Source organism: Parasteatoda tepidariorum, chromosome 6 (assembly GCF_043381705.1).
Source record: "Parasteatoda tepidariorum isolate YZ-2023 chromosome 6, CAS_Ptep_4.0, whole genome shotgun sequence".
Lineage (NCBI taxonomy): Eukaryota > Metazoa > Arthropoda > Arachnida > Araneae > Theridiidae > Parasteatoda > Parasteatoda tepidariorum.
Window position 1 is genome coordinate 24,919,529 of NC_092209.1, and position 17,887 is coordinate 24,937,415.

At 27.1% G+C, this 17,887-nt stretch overlaps 1 protein-coding gene across 1 annotated transcript in view; it reads right to left on the bottom strand.

Annotated features, from left to right (window-relative positions):
• Positions 1-17,887, bottom strand: part of LOC107453307 (dynein axonemal heavy chain 3) — a 111,078-nt gene that overhangs the window by 48,527 nt on the left and 44,664 nt on the right. Inside the window, exons 37-52 of the mRNA XM_071181745.1 lie at positions 15,981-16,265; positions 14,381-14,538; positions 14,217-14,297; positions 11,754-11,937; positions 10,886-11,071; positions 9,809-10,035; positions 9,620-9,730; positions 8,486-8,581; positions 7,512-7,639; positions 5,809-5,933; positions 5,530-5,715; positions 4,280-4,447; positions 3,880-4,013; positions 2,682-2,808; positions 1,307-1,465; positions 229-396 (exon numbers count right to left, since the gene is read on the bottom strand). Of these exons, the coding sequence (XP_071037846.1) occupies positions 229-396; positions 1,307-1,465; positions 2,682-2,808; positions 3,880-4,013; positions 4,280-4,447; positions 5,530-5,715; positions 5,809-5,933; positions 7,512-7,639; positions 8,486-8,581; positions 9,620-9,730; positions 9,809-10,035; positions 10,886-11,071; positions 11,754-11,937; positions 14,217-14,297; positions 14,381-14,538; positions 15,981-16,265 (2,523 nt within the window). The remainder of the gene's footprint in view (positions 1-228; positions 397-1,306; positions 1,466-2,681; positions 2,809-3,879; positions 4,014-4,279; positions 4,448-5,529; positions 5,716-5,808; positions 5,934-7,511; positions 7,640-8,485; positions 8,582-9,619; positions 9,731-9,808; positions 10,036-10,885; positions 11,072-11,753; positions 11,938-14,216; positions 14,298-14,380; positions 14,539-15,980; positions 16,266-17,887) is intronic.

Below are 17,887 nucleotides of genomic sequence, written 5' to 3' on the forward strand. Positions count from 1 at the left end.
GTACATTTCTATATCATTATGTTTTCCTTTATATATTTCAAATTGTCAGTCATCATATCGGACACCTGGTATCAAATAAGATGCAAAAATTTAAGTTATAAAAAACTTATGTGGATACAAAGCAAATAATCTGCCAGCAGCCAATGGAAGTCCACTTAATTAAAAAAAATCTTTTTAATTAGAAAGAAAAATTTAATTTATTAGAAAATTTGATTGATCTTTTCTTACCTTCATAGCTTTTACAAGAGTAATGTCATTTGGTTTTAATGTATCCAAAGCAGCAACAGCAGCTTCCATTGCTGGAATAGCTTCAGCTAAATCTCGTTCACAGTCATCTTTTATTGCCTGAGCCTGGGCAGCTTTTCTGTTTGCAACCGCTTCTTCTGCTGCAACTAACTATACACAATATTTCATTTGGTGCAAGAACAAAACACAACAGGATACTCATTTTCATTCTAATAAAGTGCAATAATTATGTATCATTTATTTTTTCCACAAATCACTAAGGGCCTTCAAAATGTAATAGACCATTTGAAATATCCATTACGGAAAAACTGCAGGAGCTAGTTAGAAAGTTTATTCATAAAGAGTGCTTCGAAATGAAATAAATTCTACTTTTCATGATTGATGATTTAAAAAAAAAGAGAAATAGTTAGATAGTTTTTTCAATTGGGAGCACCAACAATTGATGAACTTTGAAACAAAACTAGCTCTTTCAAATTTTTCTCAATCAGTTTTTAAATAATCATTATTTTTTGGGACTCACAATATGCATGACACATCAAACTGAAGTAATTATTTTTAAATTGATCACTTTATAATTATTCATTATTTAGATTATTCCTTTTTTTAAAAAAAAAAAAAAAAGATTCGAAAGTACACTTTTTCTTTCTTTCTTTCTTTTGTAATTAACTTGAAAACCCTAATGCTCTTATCTTAATTTCTTTCTTTATTAATCCCAGTTATGGAAGAATTTTGCAATACTGCACAAGATCTAAAAATGCATGAATCTAATGATCGATATGTGATGCAAAAAATTCATGCTTCAAAATATCCATCTAAGAAATATTTTAGATTTCTTTTGTATGACATATCGAAGTTTAACCTTCTAATAAATTAGTACTAGTATTTCTAATCTTTCTAGGCTTCCAAACATAAAATCTGGCTTTCTTCAATTGGAAAGTAGTGGGTAAGGGGAAATTTCAGTACAATTTTTACCAAGATTCTAATAAGCCCATCTAGGGTTATGAAACGCATTTTTTTTAAAACTGTTTAAAACCATATTGCTTTAACTAGGAAAGCTTACCTCTTTTTGGGATTCAACATCTACTGTTTCAGATTCAATCACTACCATAAGATTTTCAATTTCTTCAGCTTTCTTAATCAACTCAGGTTGAAGGGCAGTAATTTGATCTTGCATAACTGCAATTTGAGAAGCTGCAAAGTCCAATTTTTCTAAACCAACCTAAAAATGAATTTTTGTTTGAGCACTGCATTTCTAGTAGCACATAATAATAATATTAGTAAAAACATGTTTTCCTAAATTGAAATATTTATTTTCTAAAGGCTACAAATTTGGCTAAAGAAATTTTGAAGAATAATAAATTAAAGAGAAAAAGCTTCTAATTATGTCTAAAAGTTTATTTTTAATCTCATATTGAGTTATAACAATCAAAAGCTTTAATTTCAAAAATTACAAAATCAGGGCAAAAAAATTTTATGAATGAATTTTTAATACAACTCTTGAAAATTTACTTCATGATTTTCAAAGCTGACATTTAAGTTAAATTTTTTTCATATTTTAAAAAACTATGTCAGCAAAGTAAATAAATAGAAATCAAAGGAAAGAAGCTAAAAGAAAAGTTTATAAAAAGCTGTTCTAATCTATGAAGATTTTAGTAAGATCAACCAATTCTGAATTTCACACTACTAAAGAACAGAAAGTCAATTTTCCTCATTGTTGTATTAATAATAAAATCTATAATGAACAAAAATTAACTAGGATATGCATAAATAAAAATAGTTTTCATAATTTTTTATAAGAATATAATAATATTTTTTTCTAATAGAACAGTTAAAAAAAAAGTTTTTTTTTGGGGGGGGATTAAACAAAGTGAATGATTGACATGCAACATGCATGGCACAAAATATAATCATTATTACCTATCAATTCACGGAAAGTTTGGGATTCCTCAGAAATCTCATCTCTTTAGATATCCATCATAATTACTGACAGATTATATGTTTTACAAACATTTGGTCAAAAACATGTGCATTAGACATTACATGTATTCAACGGTTTGACTAGCAGCATCTTGCATAAATTATTAAAATTGCATATTTTACAGTGAGACAAATAAGAAATTTTAAATTGATTCTTTCTATCTATACATAATTTTTGAAAAATTTGAATTAATTTTTCAAAGAAAAAAAATTTTTGAGTACGTAAATACTTCTTTTGGCAGCAATACTAAAATAATTTTCAAGTAGTTTAGGAAAAATTTCTCATTAAATCAAAGCATGTAACAACAAGCTGATAAAGGCTTTTTAACATTAAACCAACCATTTATTGTCAATTTTCTCATTAAATCAAGGGTTTAATTAGATCAGAGCTCGTAATAAATTATGGAATGGAACTGTTTATTGAAATAAACAAATCATAATGCATGCAGAATACTCACAACATAACGATTTCTCTGTGTTAATAAATCTTCTTGTTTTTTAGCCAAAAGATTTTTAAATGTCAAAATTAGACCTAAATATGAAGTAGGCGTTACATAGTTTTTTCTTTGAAGTTCAGAAAAATACCTGAAACAAGCAGTATAATTTATAAATAAAGCTAAACAATAGGAAAAGAGTATAAATAATGTCACATAAACATATATTGTAGCTACAAATACATAATGAAAAACCTTTCACAGTGGAAAAACACAATGAAAAGAGGGAAACAGGAAAATGAAGAAATATTTTACCTAAGTTACAAAATATAAAGAGTATGTTGGCTAATAAGGGGGACAAGTTTAAACAAAATAATAAAATAATTCAGACCTCTGTTTTCTTAATTTATTTGGTGTTTCAACATTGAAGAAGGATCTTTCATCATTGTTTTTTTAATGGTTGAATTGATTAAAAAAATATAAAAAAAGCATTAATTGTCACAAATGCTTACATTTAATTCAAACTAACTTTCCTGACTAAGTCAAATTATATATATANTTATATATATATATATATACACACACACACAAATATTATTGAAAGCCAACTTTTTTTAAACAATTTTCGGAACATTTTTAACTGTTTTAATCTAGAATAGCCAAAATAGGAGATAATGAGAAAGAGATCTGTTTTTAGTTTGAAGAAGGAAAAAGAAGAAATTAATTTTGTATTGTTCTGTGTATTATTAACCCACTAACTGGGTCTGAGGTAGAACCTGGATGGTTTTTGGCACAAAAAACCACTTTTAAGTAATTTAATTGAAGTTAAATTTTGCTCAACTAACTTGAAAAATCAAAGGAATCTAGCTTGAAATTGAAAATAATTTAAAATTTTAATCTTAAAAATATTTACGTCAATCATATTAAGAAAGATAGAATTAAGCTGAATGAGTTAGCATTTTTTTTTCAAAATGTATTATGGTTATTTATAGAAATAGTATCATTAAAAATAATTATTTTTGAAGTTAGTATTTAAAATAAATCATGCATAAAAAATTTTAATATGCAGGAGGAACAACAAAACTCTATATTTATAATCATACATTTATAATCTTAAAAAATATGAAAATTAAATTAAAATTTTAATATTACAGTATTAGTAACAAAATAGTATTAATAACATTTTGAGCATAAGTTAAGCAATGTATTATTTAAAGCATACCTTTCAGACATTTGATAGACACTCTGATGGAAATGTTTGCAAATGGAAACACATGACAGCCGAATAGAAGGTTCAATATCAGAGGCCTGAAGGAATTTGTTTGCAACCATTTCAAGGGCATCATCTGGCCAGGACTGCACAAAAATTTTACATACAGTTAAGTTAAAAACAACAACCAAGAAATGTTTACAGGTAAAAAAATAAAACACTACCAACACAAAGTAACAGCGTTAAAGTTTATTATCAACACATTTGCAAACTGTCTTTTATTTATTAAATGTGGTTCATTCGACAGTATTCATGTATATTATATTCTGGACACCAATGCAAAACAAACTGAAAATCAATAAAGTGCATATAATAAGTTGAAAAGGAAAAAAAAATTTTATAAATATTTTACCTGAAACCAATCAATTGTACAACAATTAATAAGAGATGGAAACATCCTCAGTCTGTTTCTAAGGGCACCTCCAATCGGACTCATAGCTAACACTAGATGAAGATTTTGTCTGACTCTTTCAATAAAAAAATTATACAATGATAAAGGAGCAGGATCTATTTTCTTCCCCTAATATAAAAAACAAAAAATTTAAAAGCTTAAGAGTTATTTTATAAATAAACTTTCTATTTTTTATAATTTAAAAACTTAAAATATTTTGAATTCATTATTTTTAAATGTTGACTCATATATTTCACCGGTACAGAATTGTAAAATGAATATTAATTTATTATCTCTGTACTTACATAAAACCAACAAAAACTTTCTGGCTTGATTATAACCATTACTTTAAATCTTTTTAGACTTCTGAGAGAATTTTTGAGCCAAGACAGAAGAAAATTGATTATGATTTTTTTAATTAGCTCAAATAACAACTAGCTCTGATGATATTACAATTTATCAATGTGAAAAATAAAAATAGATTAATCAAACGCTTAGTGAAAGAGTTGTCAATGTGATTACATATTTATCAAAAATATTTATTGTATTTTAAAATGGGTCAAAAATGTAATTTTTTGAGGAAAAAAAAATTTAAATTTTAAAATTTTTTTTAACAAACAGAAACATAATACAAATTTTAGGTTTTAAACTCAAAAACAAAAAATGACAGAAAAAAATTATCTATTTTATAAAATAACATTCAGGTCTCGTAAAATCTGTATGAAAATCTTAATATTCATTTATAAATTCATACATTTAAATCGTCAACTCATTCACTATGTTAGGTTTAGATTTAGATTTCAGATTAGATTAAAGTTTTCCTATAGATTCCAGAGGATCAAAATGTGATATTAAATACATTATTTTTTTGTCAGAGTTACTCTACATTCTAAACTTTACTTTTCTGAACTGAAATTTGTTTTGAATTCATGCCTTAGACAAAATTTAAGTTTTGCAAAAAAGGAATCATTAGCTCGGTTCTGGCAGACATAAATATTTTTTTTAAAAAAATGTGCCACACCAAGCTGCATATACAGCTAATTGGAGCCTAAGCACTCATTTAATTATTCTAGCCACAGTTGTTGAAATAATAATCAATAGCATTATTGAAATGATTAAATCACACAATGTTCTTGAAATAAGTACATTATTGATCTAAAACAAAAAGAACGTTACAAAATTATGGCAACAGTAGAAATTAATATACTCACTAGATCTCTTGCAGCTGTTTGCATTTTTTCCAAAATTTCAGCTCTCTCATCAGCAGCATAAAGATTGGGAACATCTCCAGTATTCAATATCATATTGATGTCTTCCACAAATGATTCATCTTTGATTTGATTGTCATTAAATAAGAAAACAGTTGCTTTTCCATCAGCGCCCGCTTTTCTCAAGACCTATACATCACAAGAGGAATTATTTGATATGTTTTACCTACATCTGCCATCGCATTAGCAATGCACAGTAAGAAAAAAAATATTGAAGCATACCTTCTTTAAGTCCTCCCGCCATTCAATAACAGTGTAGTTTTTGGTGATTTCAATTTGAAAAATTTCATATCCGGCCATGTACGCTGCAAGTTTGGCAGCACTTTGTCGACCACTGCCACCAATTCCTTTAAAAGAAAAATCAAAATTTAGAAATACGCTTAAATTTATTTATATTATAACCTTGAGTGAATGTTTTAGTCATAATTTTAATAGTAAGAGCTTTTAGAAGGAACTGAATAATTAAATAATTGACCACCTCATTTTAAATCTAGTTTTTTTAAGAGGATCTTTCCTCTATCTGGAGATTGATCTTAAAAGGTTCTTTGTTATGGAAAATATGCTTCATGTAAAATTTTACTTTTTATTATAATAAAGTATAGTAAAACCTATATTAAAACATAAATACAGAAAAATCTAGTAACATTGTAATTAAATATAAATAAACAAAGCCTAGAATACAACATGAAGTTTCAAATGCTGAATTTTTTCTCTCCAAAATATCAAAATGTAAACAAATTATGGCTGAATTATTTAGGATTATCAAAAAAAGATATCCTGTCATAATTTGTTTGCATTTTGATACTTTTAAAATTTTTTTCAACATTTGAAATCTTACGATTTATTCTAGACTTACCTGAACTCACTGTTCTGTAAACTTTGAATTTTAAAATACCAAATGGAGGCGAAGCAAAATTTGCCATGAAAAGTTTCTTCTGTGGTATAGCATCCCCTGTGAAGTCAACTCACAGTGAGAGTTATGACCCATTTTTTACAAATATATTTTTCTAAATTTTTCATTAAAATAAAATTTCCAGTTTTACATTATTTGATTGCTTACGTTAGTCATCTGCCTACAATACTATATTTTAAAATTATAAATTACTCTTTTTATTAAAATGTAGAAACGTGGTATAATCTTCCAACTTGAGGATAGTTAGCTCACTACAGAAAAGTTTCGATAAAAAAGAATTATAAGAGATGTTAACATTTACAACATAAAGTAGTAATAAAATGTCTGAAATAAGTTGCAAACAATAATTGTGTCTAAATATCAAATATTTATTTACTGATGGAAAATAACAAATTCGAACAGAACCAGAAAGGTTTTGATAAAACGAATTAAAAGAGGTGTTATATAACATTTACAATAAAAAGCAGTAATAAAACGTCTAATCTAGAAAAGTTTTAATAAAAAGAATTAAAATAGGTATAATCACTTACAATATAAAACAGTTATATACATCGGAAATAAGCTGCAAACAATAATTGTGTCTAAAGAAATATCAAATATTTATTTACTGATGGAAAATAACAAATCTGAATTAAAATTATTAAATGAATTTAGTTTATGTCAGTAAACTGAATTACCAGCAGACGATTTTATCATTTGTTTTTCGATATTTTTTTCACACTGTGCCTCTTATCAACTTGCTTTTTTTGACAGGAGTATCCATCAAAAATCTTGATTTGGTACACGGAGTCTATCATCTCTTAGTAGTAATTTTGTAAAAAAATTAAAAATACATTAAAATAGAATGTTAAAATAAACTACAAGGAGTGATGGCTTTTAGAATAAAAAATCAACTTTTTTCCATGCATGATAAACAAAAGTGACACAGTAAATTAAAAATAAAGTAGATATAAAAAGGTTATGGTCCATAAAAGAAATGTCAATTCAAAATTAAGTTTTAAAGTGGTCTCACCTACAAGAAGTACATGACCATTATCTTGTTGGAGGATACGGCATATTCGGGAGACATGTTCGATAGCAAACTTAAATAATACCAGATGCATTGGAGTTTTGCTCATTTGATTATAGTCCTCAAGATAACTAAAATAATAAAATCATGAAGAGTTTAGCAAGTCTGTAAAAATGTCGAACAATTTCCACATTATTTGTATTTTTGTTGTTGTTGTGAACTACACCAAGAAGCTAAAAAATATAATTTTTAACCTTAGAAGGAATGAAGTCAAAAGCATTACAAAAACATTTAAATTAAACTATTTGATGTAAAGAAAGGATAAGGTGATTTCTTTTATGAAGAACCTTTCTTAGATAGTCAAAATGCCAAAGAGGCTATAAATAAAAGTATTTACTTTTTTTGGTTAATGATTTTTTATAATTTTTTTTAAAGTTTATTTTATTTAATATGTTCTATTTTCATTTCCTTATGCATTTGAATTATATTCATGCTTAAGTTTAATTATTTTTGAACAAGTTTTGAATAAGTTTTTAAAAATTTCACCTCTCAGAATCTATTTTCTAACTTTCAGATTTAAACTTTGGTTTTTGAAAAAATATGATAGCCAAAACAATTTTCTATTTTATAACTAGTGGTGAAAATATTTTTAAGAGTAAAAATAAAAATAAATAAAGCTAGTTTTATATACATCATCAATTCAAAGTTTGTTTATTAAAAAATAATATCATAAACAATTGTTTATAACTGAATAAATATCACACAATAGGAAACAGAATATTACACTAGACTACCTACAATAAAGTTTCATTTTAAAAAAAACAATAATTCCATTTTTAAATGAAATTTACTTCATACTTTCAATACATCATACATTGTTAATATATAATTGATATAACATCATACATATGTAATAAACAATACATATTTAATTGCATTACAAATTTTTGCTTTAATTTTCAAATTAAAATACTGACCCATTCATTACTTGTGATAACTGATCTAAATCTTGTACTTCATCATATATTTTTGTGTCTTCTTCTGGATACATGTAGTTACCAAAGAAGAGGTTCCTAAAATAAAACACAGTAAAATATTTTTTACAAAGCACACTACATAATTTTTTACTAGTTATACAAATTGTCCTACAAAAATATCACAAACTATAATGCTATGTAGCTTTCCCCATCTTAAACATATAAAATCCTTGTAAAATGCAAATTGAAACCACATTTATTTAATTAAATTGAAAATTTTTATATTTCATAGTTGGTTCCATGGTACCAATTTAGAAAAGAAGTAGAATATAGCAGATTGAAATACATACATATAGGTTTTCTTTTATAAACATGAATAGCTCAAAAATAGTTGTATTGCAATAATAATAATTCCGAAGTGTTAGAGATCAGTCAGCTAAACGTTCAACATCTGTGAACTGTTACTTAAATTAAAGAACAATAACTAAAAGGTAGAATTTAAAAAAAATATGTGTAGAAAGTACCTTAACATTATTTAATTTTTCCCCATTAATATTTTATGCCTTTTTTTAACAAATTACAAAGCGTTGCAAAATCATGCTAAATGATTTGCTGAAAAATTGTTGAATAAAATTGATAAATCTGAATTGACAGATTTAAAATGATAACCAATAATTTTTTTATAAAATTTCTAGGTCATAAGTTAAAAGGAAAAAAAATGAATTTTAGTAGGAAAAAAACAAAAACAAAATATGTAGCAGCTGTTATAGCTGCTAAACTACTAAGATTTATTTAACATACATAGCATAATTTAACTAACAACTTATTTTAGATACATTGTTCAGCAAGTTATAAACATTTAATTACAGCATTAAAAATATGATACAGTTTAATAAGTATGTAAAGGTAAATAAAAAGATTTCTATTGTAGGGTTTGCTGATTGAAAAATAATGAAATAATGTCATATTTTGAATTTGTTATAAATACTTTTGAGAAAAATAATTTACCAAAAGAAAATGAAAGCTTTTAATTTCAATCTTATATGACACAAATTGTTTTTAAGTATTTGAAAAATTATTTTTAAAAAATACTGAAAAATTCAATCTGAAATAAATTATACATATATATATTACCTAATATCAGAATCTTCAAGAGTTCCCTCAGATAAATGAGCAAGAATTTTGTTGAGAGGCTGTTTAAAGTGTAAATTAGTTGTTTTCGACAACATTTCAAAAAAATACTGCCTAAAAAGTTTGAAAAAGTTTCAATAACAAATAAACAAGCACAAAAAATATTACTGTGTATAAATGTTTTGCTCATACCTGTCTTTGTCATCCACAAGTCGATCATAAAAAACTCTATAAACCTCATGAACCCATAATCTAATCAACTTAGAAGTTTCTTTTAAATGAGTTCGTGGCATCAACAAAATGCCATGGATAACTCGAGCAAAATCTCTGAGGTTGAAAACGTAGTGACTTTTTGTGGGAGTTGGAAGAAAATTCTCAATTGCTGCAGAGTATATATCTTTAGTAGCGTCCACAACAACCTGGATACATAAATGAAGCTGTTGTTACGAAACTAATCATAATTAATCAGTTCATTACTATTAATAGTCACAATAAGTGCTGATTAATGATAACAGATTTCCTATGAAGAAACTAAGTAAAAGTAAGGAAAATAGTGACGTTTCAGACTAAAATAATGTTTGCATTTAAGAAAAAATTGCAACACATACGATTGACTAAGCTGAGAAAAAATTAAGAAACTACCTTAGCAAAAGAACTTTCTATTTCCATCCAGATATACCCTCTTAGAAAAAAAAACTTTCTTTATAAGATAAATAAATACTTCAGCATGAGAAACAGATACAATAGTAAATAATAATAGTAAATTTTATTTTATTTTTAAGCAACTATTTATTTCCAAACTAAAAAGCATCTCTTTAATAAATTTGTTCTTTAAAAAGGACAAGTTCTACGGATGACAGCCAAAAATGCAGAAATTAAGCTTATTCATTAGATTTTTTCCTCTTCATATTTTATAGCAAAAGTGGGAGTCGATCTCACATGGTATACCAGCGATCAACTTCAACTTTTTACCAACGAAGTTAGGCTTTAACCTTGACTTTAAACTAGTTACAATTTAGCTTTTGCCGGCAAGTTGTAGAAAAAGAGCCGATTTGAACTTCTCTCCAAAAAATTTTTTTTAAAGATTAATGGCTGGCAATGGAGTAATTTTTTTTTAAATGCGACTTTTCAACATTTTTTTAAGAGTGATATCTAGTGACTTTTGACAGAAAAAAGTGAGCAATTAAAAAGAAAAGTTATTTTTTTCATGGAAAATAGTTACTTGGTAGGAGTCCTGTGATTACAATATAATAAATAACAAGAGCCTACCTTTTCAAGTTTCAGAATTGATGGGTCATATCCTTTAATGAATTGCCAATGTACCACAGAGGTGAATATGTGACAAAGAGTTTCATCATCAAAAGCATCAATTCCCATAACATTTAAATGCCGAACAAAACGTGAGGTGATCTCATTTCTTCCTCCTCCTGGTGGACCCATAGCTGTTACAAGGTTCTAAAAATTTAAAATATGAGTTGAGTTTCGAATTTTAATTATATTTTTAATCTTAAAAAGGTATTTTAATTAAATTTGATAAAAGTCAAATCATTTCAATGCATTTTCTGTGGGTAAGAGTCTGATTTAAAAACAAACTCCTGAAAGTGTTTTGTAAATGAAAAGCAGCAGTTAGTACTTGAAGAGAATAATTTTAAGTTTTTCCTTCCAGCTTAAAATAGGCAAATATGAGAGCTTTTTTTACAATATTTTTTGAGTTTTACTAGTTGTGTTAGTTACAGATTTGAGAAATAGACAACTCATACTGACATAACTTTTAATTTTTTAAAAAATGACACTGCCTTAATTTTTTATAACTTGATTTGTATATATACAGTTTCTGAATATATAATATTTTGTGTATTTTTCATATTTGATAACTTTTTATAAATGTTTGGACACACTTAGGAAAGGGAGAATACTATTTTTTCTTATTTTACTTCTACTGGCAATGAAATTGCTCTGAATGGTAAAAACTAACCTATTAACTTAATGTTGATAAATAGCTTAGCAGTTATGGTGATAATAGTAAAAATTCTACAAGCCTAGTGGTAATAAAATGCTACTTTATAATTATGTACAACGTGTAAAAAAATTAGAAACAGCTCAACGGCTTTTTTATATAAAGCTTTCAACTATTTACCACATCCACTATTTCCAGAACAGATGTATCCTTCTTGTCAAACCAATAATGATGATCAATCCACTGACGAAGAAGCTCAACAGGAGGTTGAGCACCATAAATTTCCTTCATTGGCATATTCAAATCATCCACAAAAATGATGCATTTTTTACCCATACTTGGTCCAAATACACCCTTCCTTCTCCTATTAAATAAATATGAGATGTAATTCTAGAAATATAGCATAAATAACATAAGTTTAGCTCTAAGTAAAGAGTCCCTGATCGACCAGTGGAGCCTTATCTCCATGCCTCATTTGGCAGACAATTGACGGTCAAGTGAAAACTTTATTTTTGTTCTATACATTAAATCTTGTAAGAATTTAGTCTTCTTAATGCTTAAGTTTTTGATAAACAAGATTATTTTGGACAAAACTGATTAATTATGTATCCCATCGATCAAGATAAAGTTGAAAAAAATATCATAATTTTAATTCAAAAGATTATACGAAAAATTCTATCAAATCCCAAACTTTTTCATAAGTGAAAAAGCCTTCCATTTAAAGGTAGCAGAAATGTTATTTACACAAATACTGAAATTTTTCCTAACATTAATATTTTAAAATTTATACTGGTACCTTTGGTTTTAAATGAATAACAATTTTTAAATAGATTTTTCTTCTCCAATTCCATGAGCAGACTTTTCTCCGTTATCATTATTGCTGCTTTAATTTCATACAAATTAAGATTTTACAGTAATTAAATGAAATTCAGTATATATACTTTCTAAATTTATTTTCTCCAAAAAATTTGAAATAGTAATTTCTATTTTGAAGTATGGATGCGAAAGTTTGTCCCATTTTATCTTTAAGCTTTTTTTCAAAAGATGTTTTAAATCGTGTATGGTTTTAAAGCATTACAGTATTAATAAACCAAGAGTATTATGCATAAAATATGAAAAACTGCACAATAGTTTTAAAATACAGACAATACAACTAATAATAACAAGAAAATTTTCTAAATTGCATAAAAACGAAAATCTAATGCATCTTAACAAATACGTAAACCTTTTTATAAAGTTTGAATGATAAGACATAGGCTTACGTAACCCGACCCTTAAGTAATAATATTGACTTCGACTAAGTCTATCTATGAATAACTTAACACAGGATAAATTTACTGATAAATTATAATTTTGCTGTTGTTTATTTTCTTAATCTGACACAGGTCAGATAAGTTCCAGAAGGTCACTGATCACAAAAAAACCTGCAACAAAAAGGGGATCTGAGGTAAGATACACCTTAGAAAGTCCAAGGCAAACCAGAATATGTTCCGGCAAAGCTGGTTGAACACAGCATTTTTTTTGCAAGCAGGGAAGATCTTCCTGCCACCCTCAAAAATAAAGCACTTAAGATGGCAACCAGCAAATCTGTTCAAAGCAGTCTGAGTTCCTCGGTCGCATTTAAGGTCCAGCAGGGTACCAGATGTCCCATAATACCAGTGGTGTGTAAGTAGTATACCCCATAATAGATTAGGCTTGTATCTTTCAATGGAACAGAGTTCCCGATAAGTAAGTGAGGAGCCAGTGACTGTTTCTCCTTCACTGCCCTTTTTTGTCAATCTATCCGCTACCTCATTACCGCGAACATCCACTTGTGATGGGATCTATTGGAAGTGGACATTGTGATTTTTAGAGGTTGTACTTAATTTGTGTAAAATATAAATGATGGTTTCATCGCATGAAGAGGATCAGCTACTTAGATGTTGCAGCAAGCTGCGGCTGTACGATAAAATCCATAATTCAGTAAAATCATTTTTGTAGGGTAAGACAGCATCAAACCCTACATTTATTGCAATTAACTCACTCCTAAAGACAGAGCAATAATCAGGGTTACGTTGTTTAAATCAAGTTTCATGGAGAGGGGTTCTAATGTAAATACCGCTGCCAGTACGATCTTCTTTATGACTACCATTAGAATAGACCTGCACAGCATCTTTAGGAATACACCAAATGATTTCTAGAGCCAATTGTCTAAGATGGTCTTCAAGGTGAGTTTTCTTGTTTGCAGAGGAATTCAAATCAAAGTGGCAGAAAACTCCTGGCAGTCTTTCCAAGGGATCAACACAACATCTCAAAGATACAGGTTCAACTTCACGAGATATCAGTTTTGAGTTTCCGCCAAGCTAAAGGGGTTGCCTTTCTTTAAATACAGCCCTTACTGATTATTATTACCAACATAATTGATGATTATTACAAACATAATTTTATAGTTAACTTCAATGTAAAATTAATATTCATAAAACGAATATGACCTTCATCTTTTTCATGTTACAATAAATCCACATTATAATAAATACAGAATTTTATGAAATAAAACATAATATCAAATTCTGGTTACTTAAAATACTATACATTCAAATTATCAGTTAAATTTATTTTCATAAATGTAAAAGAAATAAAAAGGTTTCGAAATAAAGTGAATACCTATCTAATTTACTCATTATGATATCTTGAGTTTGTCCAGCACTGGTTCTTGCAGAGAAATTTATAAAGTTAGGAAGATACCTGAAATTATAAGAAGGATGTTTCATGAATAGATCATTAAACATTAATATCTTAAACTGCAAATTACAAACGAATCAAAATACCTTTCTTTTGGAAGATGGATCAGGAAATTGTTTGTTATTGCTGATTTTCCAGTTCCAGTGGGTCCAACAAATAACACTGGTATATCATTAGTAATATATATGTTCAGCATAAATTGCTGACGCACAGTCTCACTAGTGGGGATTATTAATTCATTCACCTACAAAAATAGTAGTGGGTTTACTAAATAATAACATGAAATATACAAGAATTTTCAAGTATTTTTAAATGGATACTCTTTAATAAATTTGTTCTTTANCAGTGGGTCCAACAAATAACACTGGTATATCATTAGTAATATATATGTTCAGCATAAATTGCTGACGCACAGTCTCACTAGTGGGGATTATTAATTCATTCACCTACAAAAATAGTAGTGGATTTAGAAAAACACAGTTCGTTACTAAATAATAACATTAGATATACAAGAATTTTCAAGTATTTTTAAATGAATAAAATGTGCTAACATTGCATAGTTTTCAAAAAGAAGCAAAATCATATTACATAACATAAATAGGATCAAGAGGTTTCTACATAAAGGTTCTTTTGTTGAAGAGTTAAGTCTGCAGCATAAGAAAAAAATTGTTAAATGCAATTTATGCTTTTAAAATCTTTCATTTTGTCTAATTTCTAAGATAGAATTCTAAGATAGTTAAAGAATCAAAATATAGTTCAGAAAAAAAAGGATGGCTTTATGAAATAAAATATAGTTTTTACAAGTTTTCATCAAAAAATAAAACATTTTTAGCACTAGAATTCAAGAATGTAATTAAACTATACGCAAAAATACAATTGATGGAACAATTTTCTATAATTTTAATTTTCTAATTATAAATTTTCTATAAATTCTATGGGATTCAACCATTAGATAACACTTAAAAGACACATTTTAATATAATTATTCACTTTAAAGCATATAACTATTCATAATAAACATATTATTGCTTACTTTAACAACTTGTAAATCCTTAAATGAGGGAGCATGTACAAAAGAAAAATAGATTATTTAATAACTCAGGGAAACTTATTTTAAGAACATTTTTTACCTAATAAAAATTTGCTTTGTGAAACAATAATAAAAAAAAGAGAAAGGATTTTTTGAAGCAAAGAGAATAAAATGATAAGTACTTTATTATTAAATTATATTAGTAGCCAGAACTTCACTAAAGTTGCACCAATAATAAAATTATGAGAGCTTCAAAATATTTTTTTAATTAAACCTATAGGAATAATATCACATAGTAGAATTAACATGCATTGCAATCCACTTTAGTAATACTAAAAGAAAAGATTAATTAAAATTTTTAAACTTTCTGCTGCACGTGTTTGCTTAGTATTTACTGTTGATTTATTGAAGAAATATCAATAAATTTTATATCATTTTATTAAAAGTACTGGATATTTTAAGAAATTGAAAAGTTTACATTATTGACTTTCACAATAAAAATGATTCAATGTTGTTTAGCATAAAATTATTATTTTTAAAAAATTATTCAGTTTTCAAAAGTTTAGTTTTAAAAAAACCCATCAACATACAGCTGACTGACACTTACTAAAAAAAAATTAATAAATAATAAAAACAAGTAAAAAATAAGAAATTACCCTAGCATCTGCTGGTATATCAAGTTCTTCTTTCTCTATCGTTGCCAACCAATTCTTCCATGAGTTGCTCTTTTGGTCAAAAACATAATCATAAACTAGATCATTTTCAGGAAATAGCTGCTGCTTCGTTAGCGTGAAACTTTTTGGTTTCATATATTCCTTATTATCCCCCAGCAACAGTGTTCGATAAAATTCATCAAAAAGAATGCGACTGTCGGTAACCATGATGCTTCCAATTGTCCATACTAATGAAAATATGAAATAGGATTGTATGCCACGCAGAGTCTGAAAATGCATTTCAGAATAAGTCACAAAAAATAATTCAGAAACAAAATAAAAAGAGCACTTCATAAAACTAGCACTAGTATAGTACAAAATTTAAATCTATAAAATTTGTGGAGAAAATGCATCGCTGTCAACTTGTTAAAAACAAAAAAAAAAGGAAAACAAAGTGTCACATATACACTTAATGTAATGTGACAATTTTATTTCTAATTTTATTTAAGCCTTCAATTTTTTCTTTAAACGTTATTCCTCTTTTTTTATTTTAGCAATCTTTTTAACTTTCTTGGTGACCTTTCTCATGGTCGTTGCGGTCATCGCACTTCCTGTGGGGAAAGTCAACCAACCCCTCTATTCACGCCTTTCTTTTTCCTCTTTTAATTTTAGGGGGGCTAACTAGCCAATCCCTTTACTTTAAATTTCAAACTCTCCGCCTCTTTAAATTTAATTGGTCGTTATTTTTCTGGTCCTATACCAGTTAAGGAATTTTTAAGTCACTTTTTGGGATAGATGTTTTTTTCTTCTCTCTGGGTGCTTCTTTCTTGCATGTTCTTTTTTTTCCGAGATGCGGACTTCGGTCCGTATCGAGGGATTTCTTTTTTACATTTTTTTTAACCTTTATCTTAAATTAAATCCATAGCTGTAATCAATTTCTGAAAAATTTAAAATCAACAGTTTATACCTTTAATTTTTCTTTAACATTAAAAGTCCTCTCAAATTTAAGTTTTCTTTTCATATTTATTTTAACGATTAAATTACTCGTTCTTTTATATTTTACTTTTATGTATGACGCCTTCATTGTTTTAATTCTCTTATCACCCATTTCTAATAATCGCCATTCATGTGTAGTAAATGTAACGATCGATATTTGTTACTAAATAAAAATAATTTGTTAATAATTGAATGTGGTGCTGAAGTGCTTATTTCCCCGTCTTCCTTTGATGTCTGTTTGTTTAATATGTCCTCATGTATGGTGAGTACCCTTTTATTATTGTTTTGGGCATTGTATTCTTGATAATATTGGAAACATCAATTTACTCCATTTATCTTAAATACTTATATCTGGATATAGCATGACCTTGTTTCTTTATCTTTTTATCTTTAATTATTTTTAGTTTCACCCTTATTCTAAATTCGGTGATACCAATTTATCCAATTTGTTCAAACCTCACACTTTGTGACCCTTTGAACCTATTGGGTTATTGTTATCCCACATTAGCATTGTACTACCACTTTCCTTAACGATCACATCCCCCTTAATTTAATTTAATTACCCCTTTTATATATTTCGGCCTTAATTTGTTTTATCACGACATTCCTATCATTTAACCTTTTTAATCATGACTATCTCCAATTATTAGTACATATACCAAATATTTCAATCTATTAGTTATAATTCATAAATAACTTTACTTTATTACGCACCAAATAATAATTTTATTAAACTCTTACACCAAGCAAATTAATTAAGACAGAAAGTGAAAAACTCTAAAAATTTTAAGTAAAAAAAAATGATATCGAGATATCAATTTAAAAGCCATACATGCTTCATATTTAGAATAATATTTTGAACTAATATTCTTAATTAAATTATTCACTAATGAAGAATATCATCCTTTATAGTA